This window comes from Neofelis nebulosa, chromosome 9 (assembly GCF_028018385.1).
Source record: "Neofelis nebulosa isolate mNeoNeb1 chromosome 9, mNeoNeb1.pri, whole genome shotgun sequence".
Lineage (NCBI taxonomy): Eukaryota > Metazoa > Chordata > Mammalia > Carnivora > Felidae > Neofelis > Neofelis nebulosa.
In genome coordinates, this window is record NC_080790.1 from 38024902 (window position 1) to 38047007 (window position 22106).

General features: G+C 42.1%; 1 protein-coding gene across 2 annotated transcripts; it reads left to right on the plus strand.

The window, feature by feature from the left end:
• Positions 1–440: 440 nt before the first annotated feature.
• SLC20A1 (solute carrier family 20 member 1) lies at positions 441–17284 on the plus strand. Of its 2 annotated transcripts, none has more exons than XM_058683318.1 (11): positions 441–570; positions 1111–1724; positions 1871–2011; positions 2199–2284; positions 7182–7278; positions 9725–9844; positions 11857–12126; positions 12248–12806; positions 14046–14231; positions 15220–15304; positions 16307–17284. In XM_058683318.1, the coding sequence occupies exons 2-11, from the start codon at positions 1379–1381 to the stop codon at positions 16460–16462; spliced, it is 2046 nt and encodes a 681-aa protein (XP_058539301.1). In that variant the 5' UTR covers positions 441–570; positions 1111–1378; the 3' UTR covers positions 16463–17284. The 2 variants fall into 2 exon arrangements, with proteins under 2 accessions (XP_058539301.1, XP_058539300.1); XM_058683317.1 differs by having other exon boundaries at positions 502–638.
• The last annotated feature ends 4822 nt before the right edge of the window (positions 17285–22106 follow it).

Below are 22106 nucleotides of genomic sequence, written 5' to 3' on the forward strand. Positions count from 1 at the left end.
TCATTAAATAAGCTGAAAAGAAGGCTTGAGAAGCGGTCAGCAATATGAAATGGGGCCCGCAAAAGGGAAACTAGGAATGACCTTGGTCGCCGCTCCTATAAGTCGGCCCGACGACCTCTGGCGGCACAGCTAGGGTCCCCTACGGCCTCCACCAGTAACTAACCCGAGCGGCGAGACGCTACACGGACGCTAGGGCGAGGCTGCAGAAAGGGGGTCGGCCCTCCCCACGTGGACAAGCTCCCCGCCGGGGGCGTGGCCGCGGGCGCGGGTCTGGCCAATGAGCGCCGCCGAAGGGCTCACCCGATTGGGCACGCCGGGCAGGCGTGGGCTGCACCACCCCGGGGGCGGGGCTCCGGAGCCGGGGCGAGGCGCTGCGGGTCACGCGGGTCGCGGCGCCGGCTATAAGTGGCGGCCGGCGGCGTGTGCCGCCAGAGTGATGGCTGCCGGCGCGCGCTGCGTGCTTTCTCTTCTCTGCCGCTGAGGCGCCGCGGGTGCTTCGTTGGGTGGGTCGCCAGCCCTGTCGATCCATCCCCGAGCCTCCGCCCCAGGCCGTCTGCTCACCGACCACAGGTGCGTGCGTCCGTGCCGCCGCCGCAGCCTGCGCGTCTGGTCTTCCGCTCGGCCCTTGGTTTCCTCTGGTGAGTGGTGGCGCCACCTTGGAAAGGCTTTCTTTCCCGGCGGGACCAGGCGCCGACGCCGTCGAGCGGGAGGCGGTCTGGTGGGCCGGCGTGGGCGGCGGACGGGGATTCTGGCTTCCTTACCGTCCGCCTCCCTCCCCCATCCCGCCCGCCCGCGGGCCTTTTTGGCGGTCCTCGGGCGGCGCGCGCGGGAACGGCCCTTTTCCGGTTTTCGCGGGGAGGGCGCGCGCGGGCCGGCGGCGGGCGGCGGGCGGCGGGCGGTGGGGGTGGGGGATTCCGGGCTGGGCGAGCGCTGACGAGGAGGTCCCCGGCGCCACGTGCCCACCACCTCGCGCGCCCCGCTCGGGGCCGGGGCCGGTGGGCTGCGGCCAGAGGACAAGGCCGGAGCCCCCAGCCTCGTGGGGCGCCGCAAGGGTTCCCCCAAGGGCGCGCTGCTATTGTTATTTTCTCTCACCACCCCCCCCCCCCCCAGGATGAACTTGCGTCCTTTCTCTTCTCCGCCATGGAATTCTCCTTGCTTTTAGCCCTCCAGAGCCAAAGAAACCCCAGACAACAGATGCTCATACGCAGCGTATAGCAGTAACTCCCCAGCTCGGTTTCTGTGCCGTAGTTTACAGTATTTAATTTTATATAATATATATTATTTATTATAGCATTTTTGATACCTCATATTCTGTTTACACATCTTGAAAGCCGCTCAGTAATTCTCTTACAATTAATAAAAACCACTAGTCTAGAGAATGGCATTTACCGGGGCAACGCTGACTACCAGTACTATTGCTGCTACTGCTGCTTCTGGTCCATTGATGGACTACCTATGGATGCTGATCCTGGGCTTCATTATTGCATTTGTCTTGGCATTCTCCGTGGGAGCCAATGATGTAGCAAATTCGTTTGGTACAGCTGTGGGCTCAGGTGTAGTGACCCTCAAGCAAGCCTGCATCCTAGCTAGTATTTTTGAAACCGTGGGCTCCGTCCTTCTGGGAGCCAAAGTGAGCGAAACAATCAGGAAGGGCTTGATCGACGTGGAGATGTACAACTCGACCCAACAGCTGTTGATGGCCGGCTCTGTCAGTGCTATGTTTGGTAAGTTCTTTTTATGTATTGCCCCTTGGTGGCGGGTGAGCAAGTGGGTGGTTCCATACTTGGGCTCTCCCTTTCAGGTTTTCTTCTTCGGAAGGCACTGCATTCCTGAGAATTTTGCCACTTAATAAAACTTGCCTGTGTTTCAGGTTCTGCTGTGTGGCAACTAGTGGCTTCGTTTTTGAAGCTTCCCATTTCTGGAACCCATTGTATTGTTGGTGCAACCATCGGTTTCTCCCTCGTGGCAAAGGGGCAGGAGGGTGTCAAGTGGTCTGAACTGATAAAAATTGGTATGTTTAATTTTAAATGGCTTTTTAATTTTTATTCTTGTCATGTGCTACCATGGCATTCTATGACATAAATGGTGTAAAATGGAGGGATGGAAAGTTTTGAAGATGGAATACTAAAACTTAAAGTGTTTTTTGGTTCCTGATTTTCATCAGTTGACGTTTTTCTTTTTAATGTGTTCTGTTCCAGTGATGTCTTGGTTCATCTCTCCACTGCTTTCTGGTATTATGTCTGGAATTTTATTCTTCCTTGTTCGTGCATTCATCCTCCGTAAGGTAATCTTTCTCTCCCTTCTTTTATGACCTTTGGTGGGTCACACTCAATGGTATTCAGACTGCTAGCCTTCTTGTAGATGTGATTAGTGTGGCCTTGGAAAGTTAAAAAATACGTCTGTGTTCGGTACACCTCTTGTATGTTGCTGAGCTCTCTGAAAAAGTCAAGTTTTTGATAGCCCAGAATGCATTCAGGAAGGAAAAATTGAATGAATATATGGTGTGCCAAGAAATAGAGGAGAAGCTGGGAATGAAAAAATAAGGAAATTTATTCAGGGTGATTTTGTACAGGTGTTTGTAGATTACTGTTTTCTCTAAATCAACAACATATATGGACCATTTTGACTTATTATTATTTTTGTTTTTGGACCATTTTGGCTTATGAGCTTGGGGTTCGTAAGTCGTAATGTGTCTTGACATAATGTTTTTTTAGTCGACAGTTAAATTGAGTAGTTTGGGTTTCCACGCAGTTAACTTTTGTCGTGCTGATTAGCATAACCAGGTTATAAGCTTCAGGGTGGGGACTCTATCTTTCACAGTGACTTGACTCTAATTTCCCAGATGGGGTAAAAAGAGCCCGTAAAGGTGTTTTTTGTTTTTTCCCTTGGCCCTCAAAAAAAAAAAAAAAAAAAATCCAGACAGTCATTTAATTTCCTGTCCAATTGAAAATCCCTTTTGAGGGACCCAATAGCATTTCTTTTATCAAGAAGTCTGATGCTGGCTCAAATAAATGTAGACGACAAGGGATGTTGTCACTGGACTGAATTACTTGGTAAGAATAAATGCATTTTTCTGAGGAAACAAAGTTGTCCTTTTTCTGAGGTGAATGGCTCTTAACGGCCCATTGTAAGTTTGTAAAATGCTCCTAAACTGTAGACATCTGAGTGAAGAGAGATAGGTAGCTTAGTCCCAAGGGGTAAGAATATATTCAGACCCACTTGTTCGGTCTAGTTGTAAGCTTTTGTAGGGAAGGGTTTGCGCCTTTGTAGAAACACTATGGTAAATTGATTCATTAATTGTTCTTTCCTATGGCCTGAGTCTGCCAGAATATAGCAGTTGAATACTTGGAAAATTGAAATATTTATAGATTGGTTAGAATTTGAGAGTAAATAGTTCATTGTTACTACTGATGGACTTGAAGTTTGATACCGTTTTATTTAGCAAGCAGATTTGATGAGCTACCCGCCGGATCCCCAGAATTGTTGTAGCATATGATAGATAACATGATGCTTAGGTTCGAGGCTTACTGGTAGTCACAGATCAGATTTTTCAGTATTTTTATTAGAGCCATATAGATCACTCCATACCAGAGAACAAGGAGAATACATAGGATCCTGTATTATGGATTCCTGCTTTATGAAACTTTACACTGGGTCTTTGTTGATTATTTATTGGGAAGCAGATTGTTCTGATTCTGGAGAGGCTTTGTATGTCTCAAGATAAAACTTGTCTTCTTTCTTGGAGGGGAAATGGTGGTGCTCTGAGGTGCAAAGAGGGATTTTTAGGTGTTCAGTATCTCTCATTTGAGAACTGCATGGCAGGTATTTTTCTACCCACAGTTGAGAGCTGGAGTTAAATATATTCCCTTTGTAACAATATATTCTTTATGTAGGTATGAGGATGAGAGCATGATCAAGAATGATTGGAATAGTGTTTAGCAGTATTGACTTTGAGGACTTTTTTTTTTTTTTTTTTTTTTACCTCCAAACTCCCCTGTCCTCCCTGTGACCCATCATAGTCTTGTGTCCAATCTGCTAATGAGTTTTTGGGTGATGAATGTGAATAGTTGTGGTTACTGTTCGATTTTAAATCTCAAAACATCCTTATGCTGGTAACCTTTGGGGGTACTGGCTGTTAAAGTCTGAATATTTGACCATTAAGCTGCTTTTCAACTTAAGATTCTGTTTTGGAAATTAACATTAAAATTGCTTTTTTAAAATTTTCTGTTTTCTGATGTCTGTGCCAAGGGTGTTGGGTAGTCTAGTAGGAAAATCCAGAGTGGAGATGAGGTACTTCTCCTTAAAGGCTAGGGGCAATAAAGGAATGGGGGAAAAGGGAAAGTTATCCTATTATTTAAATGCTAGTCAGAGAAAAATGGGTCTTTGAGCAGTCTCCCTTTTGTTAGGAATCACATTAAATCTAGGACATCTTTTCAAACTCAGAGGAGCCTTTTTCTTTAGAGGCTTATCAGAACATCCAGTATGTAAACAATGAACTATTCTGGTTGGGGATGGGGAGTTACCAAGACTCCCCCCGCCCCGCTTCCCATCTCACATGACTGGATGATGAGATATTTACATTATTTCCAGATAAAGTTCCAAGTGTGTAGTTAGATGGGTCATACAGTAATACAAATCTTATAAAGTTGTTAGCCTTGGTTATCTCTTGCGAGTGACCGAGACGAGTCTGGAGGGAGTAAAAGTTCCTAGATTTATGAACTTTGCCTTTTTTTAAAAGATGGTGAGCTTGTATTTCATAATAAACCACAAGTATCATTCATTTACTACCTTCCCTGCTACTAATTAAATACTGGTTACCTCAGGGAATACATAATTGGACTGTACAGAAAAATAAAACCCAGAAAAATAAAATAAAACCTATTATTTCTCAACTCTAATTAGTTTGATTTGATACCATGTTACCAAATTGTATTTCAAAATCTGTTAAGAGAAGTCCCTACATAATGTTTATAGATCTCTAATGGGTTTTGATTTTGGGGGGATCTTATGAATTGATAGCTTATTGATTGCCCTTGGAGTGTGTCCCACACTGTTGAGTTATTCCAGGATGCTGAATAGTTCTAGGTATAGGTTATCATTTTTATTTTGGCTATTTCTCTATATGTAGCACGTATTTATTTGTGTATTTATTGATGTGTTTATATATATTTAAAGTATGGATAGGGAAGCTAAAATTAACTTTTTTTTAAGTTTTTGAATTTTTTTTAATCTTTATTTATTTTTGAGAGAGAGTGCGAGTGGGGGAGGAACAGAGAGAGGGAGACACAGAATCTGAAGTAGGCTTCAGGCTCTGAGCTGTCAGCACAGAGCCCAGCACAGAGCCCAATGCGGGGCTCGAACTCACAAACTGTGAGGTCATGACCTGAGCTGAAGTCGGACCCTTAACTGACTGAGCCACCCAGGTGCCCCTAAAATTAACTTTTTAAAAAAAGTATTTATTTTGAGAGAGAGAGTGGGAGAGAGGGGCAGAGAGAGTGAGAGACCAATGCCAAGCAGGCTCACAACGGAGCCCAACTTGTGGCTTGATTTCAACACCGGTAGGATCACGACCTGACCGGAGCCATATCAAAAGTCCTGACGCTTCGGGGCGCCTGGGTGGCGCAGTCGGTTAAGCGTCCGACTTCAGCCAGGTCACGATCTCGCGGTCCGTGAGTTCGAGCCCCGCGTCAGGCTCTGGGCTGATGGCTCGGAGCCTGGAGCCTGTTTCCGACTCTGTGTCTCCCTCTCTCTCTGCCCCTCCCCCGTTCATGCTCTGTCTCTGTCTGTCCCAAAAATAAATAGAAAACGTTGAAAAAAAAAAAAAAAAAAAAAGTCCTGACGCTTCACCAGCTGAACCACCCAGGCACCTCATGGGAAGCTAAAATTCAAAGTGTTTTTCAGTGAGGGCCCATCTCTACTGATTTTGAATGGCATCTTTCCTTTCTCTTCTGTTGTGTTTGTCTTCAGCCACTACCTCCCTCTTCCCAACTGTTGATTATCCTAGTTAGAAGCTTTAGAAGCACTTTGGATCTTTCTCTTCTTTCCCAAGATTTTCTTTTGGATTGCTATCCAGACAGCATTAAACCTTTAGGATAACATCTTCATAGTTTAGCCTTCCCATATATTCAAGTTTGTGTTCTCTTTAAGTGTTTGACCTGGGTGTTTTCCTGTAGAATTAATACACATTTGTTCTAAGTGGAGCTCTTTTTATTTCCAGTCACACTGGCCTCTTTGCAATTCCTGAGTTTTTTGCCTCAGGGTTTTTACACTTTCTGATATCTCTGTCTGCAATATTCTGTGTCGTCCCCCCCCGCCCCCCTTATGTATGTACATGGCTTGTTGACTTACCAGGTTTGTGTCTTTGTTCCACTGATAATTCCCAGTGTGTTCTGCCTTCCATCACTGCCTCTTCCTTACCCTTCTTTATTTTCTTCATAGCATTTATTGCTACTTTACATTATTCTGTATTAGAATGTAAATGTTAGTTCTCTGAGGGCAGGAACTTTCTCATTCACTCCCATATTTTAGTGCCCAGGATTGTGTTTGGTACAGTCTGTTGAATGAGGAGGTAACTTAGTGTACAGTTGATTTTTATCTTAGCTCTTTGGTAAGTCATTAATAGTGGTGTATTTGTTAATGTCTGGATAAGATTGTTGTTGCAGGTAATTCTGCATGTTTTGATTTTAAGAAATCTTTGCAGGCATGGTGAGAAATGTCCTGACATCTCATAGTCTATTTCTTGATATCCTTTACAAACGTATAGTACATCTCAGGTGTATGCTCGGATTTACATCTGGACAGTCAGGTACCTTAGGACGCTGGGTGTTGAAACATTACTTGAGACATTACCAGTCACTGGTGTAGGTGACTTTGTTAGAAATAGCACCCCCCCACCCCCCCAAAAAAAAACCTAAAACAAACACAAATTTAAATTCAGGTAGATGTAAAAGATGAGATCAGCCTTGGTAAGGAGACTTTCAGGAGCAAGGCCAACTGGGCTTTTCCTACTACTATGGATACCATTAACTGGCCTTATGTAATTCCTGAACCTGCCCTTTTACAAAGTTCTATGGAAATGAGTTAACTTAACCCCCCCCCCCCTTTTTTTAAATTTAAGTTCAAGTTAGTTAATATAATTTTATAACACCTTTCAAGATACTGATCTTGATAATCTTTTTTAGACAGATCCCGTTCCTAATGGTTTGCGAGCTTTGCCAGTTTTCTATGCCTGCACAGTTGGAATAAACCTCTTTTCCATCATGTATACTGGAGCACCTTGTAAGTACATATCAAAATATTTAAATGTGAATTTAACGTTGTTTATAAGACTTGCATTAAATGCCCAATTTACCCCTTTTTGCTTTACAGGGCTGAAATCTCCTAGAAGGTGGCTGGCCTGCGCCCATTTCAGAAGGCTGCAGGCTAGTGTATGCTGAGTTAACCTAGATAGTTTTTCAACCAAAGAGACCTGCTCAGATTCTAAATCACTACAGACCTTTACTCTTTATAGTCTTCACAGGATCCACCGATAATATGATCTTCTCCCTCCCTTTCTCCTTTCTGTGCTAAAAATAACTGGAATTGATACTGACCTCGACTGCTGAAGAGTAATTAGTTATATTTGGTCTTCAATAATCAGTCATTTAGGACTGGTTTGCTGGATATTCTCTTTTTTCTCTCCCAAATGGAGCTACTTTTGTTTCTAAGCACTAAATTTACTTCCCTGAATCTGCTTGAATGAGAAGAGTTGGGATGTTTAAACACCTGATCTAAGTGCACTTGGAAGAAGAAATTCATGCAGCTAAGAGGAAAAATAATTTGTGAGGATATAAAGATTGGGATGATTACTTTTATTTTGGGACTAAGGCAAAGCATGGATAAAAATATGATCCGTGTTCAATTTAGCAACTGAAAAAGATTACTAACTTGTAACTTGACAGTACCTGCTTTTTATCAGTTCAGGTTCGCTCTCTAGGGTCTTTTGACTTGATGGTCAGGCGAGTGGCTTTTGATCTTTTAACTGTGACCCACTGGAAAAAATACACTGTACGTTGCTGCCCAAGACATATGTGCACGTAGAGACAGAGAGGGAAAGAAAACTAGAATAGTATTTAGAAGCTACTTACCCTTACTATGTGCTGTGTCCTCATGTTTTCAGATACTTCTCTTTAGCTTTTTTTTTAATGCTCATTGGAGCCCACTAAATTGGTTTCTGATTAATGGATTGTAAATTGGTTCTTAAACTTCACTGAAGTAGTAAGTCACTGGCCAAAAATGGAATTAGCTAAGTATTTTTAACCTTGTCTTTATTCTTGGAATAATTAGGGAAGAAAATGGACAACTTTATGAGAATATTGATCTTACTTAGGGGATACCAGACTCCTCACCAAATGGTACAGGCAAAGAAAAGCTTGCATGCTACATTTCCAATTATGTTTTAAATTGAGTTCTTCATGCTAAACTAAAGTCTCCTGTGACACTCTAAGCACAGATGTTTTATCTGGTAGCAGCAAAGGTCATAGTTCAGTGAAATTAGAAACTTAAACTTGCAATCATTTTTGAAAAAGGAACTTGGGATATTTTTGTTCTGTTCTTTGTGGATCATTTACAAGAAAAATTTCCCTTTCTCATTTCCCCTTTTGGCTTGGAACATAGATTTAAACTGTGATAGAGATTAATTAAGCTTCATGTATATTTTAGTTTGTGTGACTACATGGTCAGAATTGATAGGAATTAAAATGCAAAGATTTGTAGTCACTATAGAACTTTAGTTTTGAAGGGACCATGGTTACATCTGATTTTTAAATATTAATCACTGGGGGGCAATAGATTTTCCATTTTATAGGTAATCTATTCCTATCAGAATAAAGCAAAAGAACTGCAGGTAGCCAAGCTATTTGTGGATGAACTACAGATCATTATAACATCTTACAGGCTTAAATAGAATTCTGTAGTGCTTTGCTTCTGTCCTTAGTATAGGCTAGTGGCTTGAAGCCTATTGGCAGTTAAGGGGTAAGCACATGAGGACTGATATTAATGATCCCAAAGCCATGTGAAAAGTAGGCATGTCTCTAAGATATGCCTTGTTAATGAAATTACCACTAAACTATTTTTGTGAAAGATGGTCCTTTGAACTATCCTTATCTTTTGATAGATAATATTCCGGTTTTCTGTGTCTTAGTTTGATAATGTATCCTAAGAGATAATCTTATTAAAGGTTTCTGCTGGAGGTTAGTACAATGGATTCGATTAACTTCCACAGAAAATTTTATCAGTATGACAAATGTGATTCTTAGGGTCCCTTTTTTAACATTAAAATCTGTATGTGCAAACATAATGTGTGGCAGCTACCATGTGGAGGCTAGGGAGTGGAATGCTTCCTTTTTTTCATAGCTAGTTGCAGATCCTCAGAGTATAGTAATCCTTATCTTCTAAACAAAGAAAGGGAAGAAAGCTAGTTTTTGAAGGAACTTGGGGGACTTGAATCCAGTAGGTGTGGAGAGTGGGCCAGAGGTGGAGGTGTGGGTTTCAGATGACCATTGGATTTTTCTCCTGAATTTGTGTAGTCAGTACAATAAACCCTGTGGACCTAAGGCTGGCAGCAGTTGTAAAGGGTGATGGGCTGGCTTGGGGGGAACCCCAGAGTCCCCCCGAGGAGGGTTTACACGTTGTTGCAGGGGGCTGTCGCCCTGGGGTTTTCAAGATGCACCATTTTATCTCCTAGTGCTGGGCTTTGACAAACTTCCTCTGTGGGGCACCATCCTCATCTCGGTGGGATGTGCAGTTTTCTGTGCCCTTATCGTCTGGTTCTTTGTATGTCCCAGGATGAAGAGAAAAATTGAACGTAAGTAACAAATTGTAGCAGATCGTTTTAACTAGCAATGTGTCTTTTAACTTCTTGTGTACAAAAACTCACTATTTGGGTAGATTGGCGAAGTCACACATTTAAATGAGATTTCAAAATATGGGTTTATTCTAAACTAGGTTTTTAAATTTTTATTAATTTTTTTTTGAGAGAGAGAGACTAGGTTTTTAAATTTTTTTTATTTTGAGAGAGAGCGCGCGTGCAAGTGGGCGAAGGGAAGCAGAGAGGGAGAGAGAATCCCAAGCAGTCTGACACTGGGCTTGATGCACGGCTTGAACTGACAAACTGCGAGATCATGACTTGAGTGGAAGTTGGACGCTTAATTGGCTTAGCCACTCAGGTGCCCCTGCCCACAGTTTTTATTGACTTGAAATGACCTGAGACCTAGTTATAAGAGATTTTTTTTTTTTTTTTTTTACGTTTATTTTTGAGACAGAGAGAGACAGAGCATGAACGGGGGAGGGTCAGAGAGAGAGGGAGACACAGAATCCGAAACAGGCTCCAGGCTCTGAGCGGTCAGCACAGAGCCCGACGCAGGGCTCGAACTCACGGACTGTGAGATCATGACCTGAGCTGAAGTTGGTCGCCCAACTGACTGAGCCACCCAGGCGCCCTTAGTTATAAGAGATTTTTGACATATGCTAGGGGCAAACTGGGCCTTTAATGTAATTTTTTTTTTTTTTTTTTTTTTTTTTTTACCGTACATCAGTTGCTGGTGACAGAAATATATAGAGATGTAGCTTACATTAATTGGGAAGTGTGAGGATATCTTAATATAAAATAAGGAGTAAATACAAAATATTTTCAAGAAACATTTATCTGAACTACTTCTGTGTGTAATTTCAGATTTGGGCCTGTAAAGCTAAGTCACATATTTATATCTGACTTTAGATTTAGTTAATTCTCAGAATTATAGCACAGATTCTAGAGGTAGACATTTTCCAGTGTTAATGTGAAGGAATCATTTAGATCATTACTATCACACGGTAGTAGAGTATAATTAAATACAATAAATTTTGGTTAGCATCAGTCTTATTTAAACCTTGTATTCATTTCCTTACTGGCTGAGAGCTTTTAAAGTAATCTTCTCAGCCCTTTCTATCTGCAAATGCTTGGTTAGTGATTTCAAGTTTGTTGTTCGGAAGTGGACGGATGCACAGACTGCAGAGGCCTTAGGAAGAGTGCTGCGTCATGCAGCTGCACTGAGACGCCTCTGAGAGGCTCTGGTCTTTGCTAGTCTGGTTGTGCTGAGCGGACAGTGGGAACGAGGCTTGCACCACTTTCTGACCTCGTTTTTCCCCCAGTCTGGGAGAAGATGATACAAGTCTTGATAATGTTTTATGTCCTAGTCTGTAGCCTAGTTGTGATGCCTGAATGAACATGTAAACATACTGGGCATCGGTAGGATGGGCAGAAAATAAATATTCCTATGTAGTCATGGCATTTAGAACCATAAGGTAGAACCATAAGGCACATCTCTGTTTCAGGAGGTGGGAATTCAAGTTGTCATCTTTAGTTGCCTGCATTGAGCTCTGTTGCTTTACTTGAGCTCCTGGACTGAAATTTGGGGGCATTCCTTTTTTAAAAAGAACATAAACTAGATGCAGTCTAAACTTTCAGTCTGTCAGCCTCATGCTTTGAGGTATCTTTCACCTCAGAATGGGTCAGCAGGGAACTAAGAATGGTTTTTACCCTTGTAAAACAACAATCTTTGTCTTGTGAAGGACAGGAATACACAACAGAGCCCACAAAGCCTAAAAAAATATTTTACGGTCTGGCCCTTTACTGAAAAAGCTTGGGACCCCTGAAGCATTGCTATATCTTTGCAAAGGAAAGATAGGAGATATGGCAAATGAAGTAGACAGGAATATTATCCAGAATTTTCATTGAAATATATTTTTGAGTTGGATTTTTTTGAGGTGGGGGGAAAGGGGAGATGGGGAACAAGTTAGTTTGGTCAAAACCAAACAAAAATCCCCCGTTTTTTCTAGGAGAAATAAAGTCTAGTCCTTCTGAAAGCCCCTTAATGGAAAAAAAGAATAGCTTGAAAGAAGACCATGAAGAAACAAAGTTGTCTGTCAGTGATATTGAAACCAGGAGTCCCGTTTCTGAGGTAGGATCTGCCACTGTGCCCCTCCGGGCTGTGGTGGAGGAGAGAACAGTCTCATTCAAACTTGGAGACTTGGAGGAAGCTCCAGAGCGAGAGAGGCTTCCCAGTGTGGACCTGAAAGAGGAAACCAGCATAGACAGCGCCATGAATGGTGAGTGGTTTCTTCAGTGGGGAAAATAAGAGTTTTACTTTGTTACCTGTACTGGTGAGGGGGCTCACTGTTTGGACCTGATGGTCTTTGTATTTAATGTGACTGTTTTGGTCTTGGCCAGGAGCAGTTCAGTTGCCTAATGGGAACCTTGTTCAGTTCAATCAAGCCGTCAGTAACCAGATGAACTCCAGTGGCCACTATCAGTATCATACCGTGCATAAAGATTCTGGCTTATACAAAGAGCTGCTGCATAAATTACATCTTGCCAAGGTGGGAGACTGCATGGGAGACTCTGGCGACAAACCCTTGAGGCGCAATAATAGCTATACTTCCTACACCATGGCAATTTGTGGCATGCCTCTGGATTCATTCCGTGCCAAAGAAGGTGAACAGAAAGGTGAAGAAATGGAGAAGCTGACATGGCCTAACGCGGAGAGCAAGAAGCGAATTCGAATGGATAGTTACACCAGTTACTGCAATGCTGTGTCTGATATTCACTCGGCATCTGAGATGGACATGAGTGTCAAGGCAGAGATGGGTCTGGGTGACAGAAAAGGAAGTAGCAGCTCTCTAGAAGAATGGTATGACCAGGATAAACCGGAGGTATCTCTCCTCTTCCAGTTCCTGCAGATCCTGACAGCCTGCTTTGGGTCATTTGCCCATGGTGGAAATGATGTCAGGTCAGTTGACTTGGAATCTCAGCCTCACGCTTTCTTTTCTTTTTTTTTTTTTTTTTAAAGTTTGTTTATTTAAAAAAAATTTTTTTTACATTTATTTATTTTTGAGAGACAGAGACAGAGCATGAGCAGGGAAGGGGCAGAGAGAGAGGGAGACACAGAATCAGAAGCAGGTTCCAGGCTCTGAGCTGTCAGCACAGAGCCCGACGCAGGGCTCGAACCCACGAACCATGAGATCATGACCTGAGCTGAAGTCGGACGCTCAACCGACTGAGCCACCCAGGCACCCCTATTTATTTATTTTGGAAGCGAGTACAAGCAGGGGAGGGCCCGGGAGAGGGAGAATCCCAAGCAGGCTTCTCCTGGCCAGTGTGCAGAGCCTGACATGGGACTCGAACTCAGGATCCATAAGATCATGACCTGAGCCAAAGCAAGAGTCAGACACTTAAGGGTGCCTGGGTGGCTGAGTTGGTTAAGCGTCTGACTTTGGCTCAGGTCATGATCTCACAGTTTGTGAGTTTCAGCCCCACGTTGGGCTCTGTGCTCATGGCTCAGAGCCTGGAGCCTGCTTCGGATTCTGGGTCTCCCTCTCTGCCCCTCCCTGCTTGAGCTCTGTCTTTCAAAAATAAAAACGTTTAAAAATTTTTAATTAAAAAAGAGTTGAACACTTAACCTACTGAGCCACCCAAGTACCCCCCACCACACTTTCTATTTTTATATCACGTTATCCCTTTTATAAGGCTCTGCTTGTGGTTGTGCTGCTCATACCACCCCGTGGGACACTAAATAGTCTAGAAAGGATGAGGTCAGAGGAGTTATTGACTTATTAAACAGGCAGTACAATTTTTTTCTTTAGAGAGATTACAAAGAATGGTCTTGTCTATTGAGATAGGATCCAGTTCTTTGATAGTAAATTCTCTGAGTGTAAGATGAAAAACTTAATCACTGTCCCTAAGGAATGAATTTGTTAGTTGTTAGCCTTAGTCTTGTGGTTTGTAAACTGGCCATTGGAACCTGCGTTTTTTTAGGCTACCTATTGGAAGATAGGCCCCCAAATGCATGGGATTCTTCTGAGAGCAGCTTTTATTTTCTTCTGCTGTGTATGTTGGGGTTTCATTTATTTCTTTTGGATGAGCTTGCCCGCTTTGCTTTGAATAATCTAGTAGGTCATTTAGCAAACTGGATCTTGCGAAATTCTAGTTCTGCCTGAAAAATCTTCTTCATCCTCTTTTTTTCTTTCAGCAATGCCATCGGTCCTCTGGTTGCTTTATATCTGGTTTATGACACAGGAGATGTTTCTTCAAAAGTGGCAACACCGATATGGCTTCTGCTCTATGGTGGAGTTGGTATTTGTATTGGTCTGTGGGTTTGGGGAAGGAGAGTTATCCAGACCATGGGGAAAGATCTGACACCGATCACACCTTCTAGGTAAGTTGGCAAAGCAGGTCTTAGAAAGATTAATGCTCATTTTCTTAAGGTTCATAGTACTGTGTAGTGTTACCACACAACTCTTCATCTAAAGTAACCCAAGCTTATATAAGTTCCTGATGTTACTCTCATTGTGTGAACTTTTAGGTTTTACATACTGTCTGGCCCTTAAACATAATTTTGGTCAAATATTAATTTCCAGTGGTTTCTTAACAGTACAGCTTTTCTGAGAAAGGTGTGTGTGGAGTGAATAGCTATGTATACTTTGTCTTTACTTGGGAGCTGAGACTGATTATTAAATTCTTCAAAATAAAAGTGCAAACTTTAATAACGAGCTTCCAGAAAACCTTAAAACCTCAAAACATTAGAGAAGAGGGAAGAGAACCTGATATATTTACTTAAATTTTTTTTTAATGTTTATTTTTGAGACACAGAGAGACAGAGCATGAACAGGGGAGGGTCAAAGAGAGGGAGACACAGAATCTGAAGCAGGCTCTAGGTTCTGAGCTGTCAGCACAGAGCCCAATGCGGGGTTCGAAATCACGGACTGTGAGATCATGACCGGAGCCGAAGTTGGATGCTTAATCAACTGAGCCACCCAGGCGCCTAAACCTGATTTATTAATTAATTTTTTTTAAGTGTTTTATTTGAGTGTGAGAGTGTGAACGGGGGAGGAACAGAGAGAGGGGGAACAAAAGATCCAAAGTGGGCTCTGTGCTGGCACAGCACGCCTGATGTGGGGCTTGAAGTCACAAACTGTGAGATCACAACCTGAGCCGATGTCAGACACTCAACCAACTGAGCTACCCAGGTGCCCCGAGAGCCTGATTTAAAGTATATTTCAGGAGCTATAGCAAATTAAAGATTGTTAGTGAAGGTTTTGTCACCGAGTATCAGAGCATAGTAAGATTGTGCTAACTTTGAGATAATGTTAGCTTATTAAAATATCAGTTTCTGTTCTTGACAACTAATCTTTCTATGTTTACAGTGGCTTCAGTATTGAACTGGCATCTGCCCTCACTGTGGTAATTGCATCAAATATTGGTCTTCCCATCAGTACAACGCATTGTAAAGTAAGTAAACATATTGTGTCTGTTGAATGGCTCTAATAATATGGAGAGAGTTTTTAAGTGTGAAACTGTGGTTTAGAAAGTTTTATACAGTTGGAGTCTTGAAGAGTTCACAAGTTCAGGACGAGACTGTAAGAATGTAAAGGCTTATTACATTTTACAATTTTTGGGTCTAGTATGCTTATTTAAGCAAATGATGTAGGTTTTCCCCAAATGATGCAAAAGCCCTTTTTGTATTGGTTAGCAAGTCTGTGAGGCTTATTGGACATTGAAGGGCAGTTTATTTATGGAAAGAATATATTCAGAGACTCTCTGAATTGAAGTATGAAGAAACTTGTTGAATTCAGACTTTGCGTGATGGCCATGCATTAACTGTGGGAAGAGGAAGAAACTGGCTTCCTTAAGGCAATTTTAGTTGGTTGATCTTAAAAAGATGGAGTCTGTCAGTTATCCTTTTTCTTCCAGGATATCTCCAGGTCACTGGCTATGAGGTCTAATATCTGCCTCCCTCTGAAATGATATTTGGAAAACCTAAAACTTAAAATAACTTCTTATTAAAGTAGTTCAATATATTTTTTTAAGTTTATTTATTTGGGGGGGTGGGGACAGAATCCCAAGCAGGCTCTGCGCTGCAACTCACGAACTGCAGGATCATGACCTGAGGCTGAGATTGAGTTGGACGCTTAACCAGCTGAGCCACCCAGGCACCCCAAGTGGTTCAATATTAAAGTAGTTCATTAAAGTAGTTGATTAAATTCCAGTAGCTCAGAAGAGAAAAAGGAAGTGTTCTCCTATTTTACCCCAATTGGCACAGACTTAATGATTGGATTTTTATATTGTTTTTATCTTCTTATTAGTAATCTTCTTAATACAAACCATCTTTGATGGAATCAGTCTCATCCAGCAGTCTGGGGCTCCTTATCTACATAAATAAGGTCATGTGTCTGTTACCAAAATGCCATTGGCCTTTACTAATCAGTTTCCTTGATTCCCTTTCTCTGCTAGGTGGGTTCTGTTGTATCTGTTGGCTGGCTACGATCCAAAAAGGCTGTTGATTGGCGACTCTTCCGCAACATTTTTATGGCCTGGTTTGTTACAGTCCCCATTTCTGGCGTTATCAGTGCTGCTATTATGGCAGTCTTCAAATATGTCATCCTCTGAGCGTGAAGCTGTTTGAGATTAAAATTCCTGTCAATGTTTGGGGCCACCTTACACATTCCTGCTCCTTTGAAGAATGATCGCAGTGTTACAGAAGACCGACAAGAGTCTTTTTAAAGTTTGGGAGCTGTGGGAGGGAAGTGTTACTTGTGCTATAATTGCTTTTGTGCTAAATATGACTTGTCTCAAAATTAGCTATGTAAAATAGCCAGGTTTCCACTGGTTCCTATTAAGGTCCCTTTTCCTTCTGGGCTGTGAATTCCTGTACATAATTCTCTACTTTTTGTATCAGGCTTCAATTCCATTATGTTTTAATGTTGTCTCTGAAGATAACTTGTGATTTTTTTTTTTTTTTTTTTTTTTTTTTTTTTTAAAACCATTCAGAGCCATTTGACACAGTGTGCTCTGCTTTGGTGGTTTCACCAGCTTCTGCCCTAACATGCACAGGGACTTAACAACAGAAACATAACTGAAGCTTCCCTTGTAGTCTCTTAGAGAAATAGAGCCGTTTGTACTCTGCCCTCCTGTCCGGTAGTGGCAGGTTCCATTGGCATATGTGGGAACTTCTTATAGGGACGAGGTTCTTTGGACACGGTGAAGATTTAAGTTAGTAGTAACTTCTTTGCAAGCAATTCATTGACTATTATTGCTAAAAAGAAGTAGGAAGAAAAAGCCTTCTGGCAGTTGTGGTTATTTAAGATTTCTGGCAGTGTGGGATGGATGAATGAAGTGGAATATGAGCTTTGGGCAAGTAAAATGGAACAGCCTTCCATGTTCATCTGTCTACCTCTTAACTGAATAAAAAAGCCTACAGTTTTTAGAAAATTTTGTTCTCATGGTTTTTGTTCATATTTGAAGCATCTGGGCTCCAAATCAGTTAGCCCTATGCCATTCTTAGCAGAGTGTGGATATCTTAAATGAGAACTACCGACCAACTTAAACTTCCCCACTCCTCCCTGTTAAGTTTCTTGGGATCCCAGAATATACATGACATAACTCCATAGGCACTGTTTAACTATTTGACATTTTTCCTTTTTTTTCCTCCCTTTTTTTTTTTTTTTTAAAGGTTATTTATTTGTTTGGGGGGGGGGGGCAGAGAGAATCCTAAGCAGGCTCTGGGCTGTCAGCACAGAGCCTGACATGAGGCTCAAACTCCTAAACTGAGATCATGACCTGAGCCAAAATCAAGAGTGGGTCACTTAACCTACTGAGCCACCCAGGTGCCCCATTTTTCCTTTCAATAGCACAACCTAGACACTTCGATGCTAGCATGTATAAATCTATTCATTGTTTTCCTGTTTGGATGGACTATTTTACCAAATATTTATTCCTAGCTTTGCTATTATGAAGGATGCTAAGACAGATGGGGGGGTGTGGTGTGTAGCTCAGCTTATTTAAAAATTCTCTCTGTTCTTGAGTCTTGACCCTTTTACCCTTGGTCAGAACTGTTAGTGAAAAGTGCATTGCTTTGCAAACTAGGTAGATAGTTACTGTCCTGAGAGTTAAGTTTTAGGAGGATGCTTTTGAGAAGCTACACTGTACCAGATGAAGTTACGCCTGCTTGACCTATGCCTGAAAGAGATTAGATCACTGGTTGGATACATGCCATAGAATGGCTCAGTCAGTGTTCACCATTTAAGGTCGGGAACTGTGCTCAGCTTTTTATATACATTTAATCCTCAAGATTTCTTCAAACAGGTCTTAATCTTTCACAGATGATAGAATCTGTTCGGGGAACCGTATCTTTCCCAGTATTACATGTTAGTAGAGAATGAACATCAGTTTAGCCTTTGGGACTGGCTGAAAGTAGTCTTGAAACTTTTTGTTTGAGGAAGGAGGGAGGAGGCTATGTATGGTAAAGGGGAACCTAGCATTAATCTCTGAACTGAAGGTTTTGGAGGAGACCCTCTTGTGTTTTGGTACTGGCTTCCTCTCATGGTGCTATATGAATGACCCTTATACAAGCCCAGATCCTATCTTCCCTGTGATAAAATGGAGAATAGTAACCTTCCTCAGCATTTCCCCTTGGCTCAGGAGAGAACAGCGGAAAAATACTTGAATCAAAAATGTGCTTCTCTAGGAAGAGCAGCCAGGTCTGGGGAAGAGGAACCCCAAAAGCTAGGAAGAAACCAGAGGGAGTTTGTATTTCCATGTATAGTAATGTCTGATATGGGCCAGGGATATGTGGTTGACAGAACCTTGGCCTGTGTTTCTTGAGAATAGATGTTGGCTTTTTTTTTTTTTTTTTTTTAAGAGAGATCTAGTGGGGAAGGAACAGCGGGGAAGAGAGAATCTCAAGCAGGCTGCATGCCCGTGACCGGAGCTGAAATGAAGAGTCAGAATGCCCAACTGACTGAGCTGTCCAGTCACCTGATGTTCCCTTTTTTTTTTTTTTTTTTTTTTTTTTAAGTTAGTTTATTTTGAGAGGGAGCAGGAGGAGCAAAGAGAAAGGGAGAGAGAGTCCCAAGCAGGCTCCTCCACAGCACAGAGTGTGGGGCTCGAATTCGTGAACTGCAAGATCATGACCTGAGCCAAAACCAAGAGTTGGATGCTTAACCTGACTGAGCCACCCAGGTGCCCCTAATGTTGCCTTTTTTTTTTAAATGTTTATTTTTGAGAGGGGGACAGAGGATCCCAAGTGGGCTTTGCGCAGAGAGCCCGATGTGGGCCTGGAGCTCAACCATGAGATCACGACCTGAGCTGAAGTCGGACGCTTAATTGACTGAACCACCCAGGTGCCCCATTGCCTTTTTTTTTTTTTTTCTTTTCAAAAAAGTTTTTAGGGGCGCCTGGCTGGCTCAGTAGAGCATGCAACTTTTTTTTTTTTTTTTTTTTTTAACGTTTTATTTATTTTTGAGACAGCATGAACAGGGGAGGGTCAGCAAGAGGGAGACACAGAATCTGAAACAGGCTCCAGGCTCTGAGCTGTCAGCACAGAGCCCGACGTGGGGCTCGAAGTCACGGACCGCGAGATCATGACCTGAGCCGAAGTCGGCCGCTTAACCGACTGAGCCACCCAGGCGCCGCGAGCATGCAGCTCTTGATCTCGGTGTTGTAAGTTTGAGCCCCACACTGCATGTAGAGATTACTTAAAAAAATAAAATCTTAAAAGATTTTTAATTTTTTTCCAACTTTAATTGTTTTTCAATTTTATTTATTTTTGAGAGTAAGAGACCAGAGTGATTGGGAAAGGGGCAGAGAGAGAGAGAGGAGACACAGAATCCAAAGCAGGCTCCAGGCTCTGAGCTCTCAGCACGGAGCCTGATGCGGGGCTCGAACCTACGAGCTGTGAGATCATGACCTGAGCTGAAGTCGGACTCTTAACTGACTGAGCCACCCAGGTGCCCCGAAATCTTAAAGTTTTTAAAATCAAGGCTGTATGTGTGCGTATTAAGGAGTCCCGTGATTCAGCAAGGCTAGTAACAGAAATGGGATTCCAACCACCATCTCTCCCTTTCCTCATGCTACTCCACTCTGTTCTTTTGTTGGAGTATTTGTGTGTAGCTGAATAATATACATTTGTGTAACCACTTGGCCCTTCCAGCTTTCAGTTCTTGACTTCCCATAGTGGAAATTGATTTGTAGTTCTACTTGTCTTCAACTTTTACCATACACATACCTTAACCTCCCACCTTAACTGTATAATTGGGTCTTAATTTTGGTAAGAATAATATTCAGAGTATTTAAAAGTCGAGTCTTATAGTTAATATATTGTAACCACTTTTCCTGTACAAGTTTTTGTTTTTCTGTGGAGTGGTCTTTTTTAGGTTCTTGTCACTAATCCATTTAGTACCACTTGTCTGATTTCCTCATAGGACTTACTGGAAGCACTGGGAATGTTACTAATTTATTAGGGAAGCCTCTCTCAAAACTTATCTGCTCCAATCTAGACAAGTTTCACATCTGCATCCTAAAATTTCCCTCTTCATTCTGGGAGCTTTACTGCCGTTGTTAGGTTTACTATTTTCTGTAGTCCTGTGTTCGTTTTTCATGCTTTATGCGCTTGTTCTTATGGAGAACACTCTGTAGCAACTTCCTGGAAAGAGTGTTGGGGAGGATTTTGGGGGGATTTTGCGTGGCTGGAATGTGTTTTTTCTTTTATTATATCTTCACATTTAGTTGATAATTTGCGTATAAAACTAGGTTTGAAATAATTTCCATTAAGAATATTGAAGGCATTGCTTTCAGTGCTGCTGTGGAAAAAGTCTGAAGCCTTTCTGATGTGTGTGTGACCCATCTTTCTGGAAGTTTGTTAGGATATTTAGTTCTTAGTGTTAGAAACCTGACAGTGAAGAGTTGGTTTGCTTTTCAGTGAACTGAGTACTTCACTCTGAAGTCCAGAAAATTACAGTTTTAAGTTCTAGGAATTTCCTGAATTACCTTGATATCCTTCTTGCAGTTTTTGTTTTGAGCTTTTTAAGCTGCCCAACTAGTCCTAATTTCTGAGTGTTTTGCTCAGTACATTTTTGTTTCTCTGACCTTGTCCTTTTTTGGGGGGAGATGACCTCAACTTTGTTGTCTAATCCTATTAAAATTTCTGCTTTTTAATTTCCAAAATCTTAAAAGCATCCTACTAGTGGATGCAATCAGTATCTCTGAGGATATTAATGATAATTAAAATATTTTTCTAACTATTTTTCATTCTGGCTTTTCACTCTAGTCTCTTAGTGCCAAGTGGCTTTTCTCTGCAACCTGGTGATCTCTGGTCATCTCCTATTTGTAAGAGTGAAATACTAAGATGCTGGTGGGAAGCTCTGGGTGTGTAGGTGGCCCTTGTGAGACTGTGTGGCCTTTGTCTTGGGCAGTGGTTCTTCCACCCCGCCGGAATATATGGCAATATTTAGAGACTTTCTTTGTTGTCAAAGTAGGGGGTTGCTCCTGGCCAGGGATATTGCTATAAACATTCTACAGTCACAGGGGTGTCCCCCGACAGCAAAGAATTACCTGGCCTAAAATGTCAAAAGTCTGAGGTTGAGAAGCCCTGGTCTAGGCTGGTCTAGTTAGACCGTTTCCTTGGGAGAATCCCGAGGAGAATCAGAAAGGTAAAGGCCTGACTGCTCAAAGTTCTGACTCTTCCTTGGGGTAAGAGTTCACTGTGTATTTTAATCCTGTGTCCAGTACAGGCAGTCCTTGCTTTGTGTGGCTTAATTATGTACGAATTGGTTACCACAGTTTAGGTAAATAACACCAGTCCCCCTACAACATGGTTCAAGTTTCAGTTGCCATGGTATATTCACTGTGAGTGATTGCATAAAGTTACAAACTTGAACACTTGTTCTTCAGTCCACAAGTCACATTTACAAAAGAAAGATGTGCAGCTCCATGAATGGCTTACCGGATCACTTCTTTCAAAGTCTGTTGGTGATTGGTTGTTGTTCATCTGTTAGTTTACTCACTGAGGACAAGATTCCCCCCAGTGGCAGAGACCCTAAGCTTTTAGCACTCCTGTTTGGTTATGCTCCAGATTCTCTTGGGGGTTTGAATGAAAATGTGAAAACTTTTTCTTTCTTTTTTTTTAACCATCACACACAACGTTCATTAATCAGCCAGTGGACAGGTTTATTTCAACTTTTTTTTTTTTAAGTTTATTTTGAGAGAGAAAGAGTACCTGTGTGAGCAGGGCAGGGGCAGAGAAGCCCAAGGAGGC

Excerpts from the sequence above, each read along its gene's own strand:
- SLC20A1 (XM_058683318.1), top strand. The coding sequence starts at position 1,379 with ATGGCATTTACCGGGGCAACGCTGACTACCAGTACTATTGCTGCTACT. Across the intron at positions 7,279-9,724 it reads CATGTATACTGGAGCACCTT|TGCTGGGCTTTGACAAACTT; the intron begins GTAAGTACATAT and ends TTTATCTCCTAG. Across the intron at positions 12,127-12,247 it reads CATAGACAGCGCCATGAATG|GAGCAGTTCAGTTGCCTAAT; the intron begins GTGAGTGGTTTC and ends GGTCTTGGCCAG.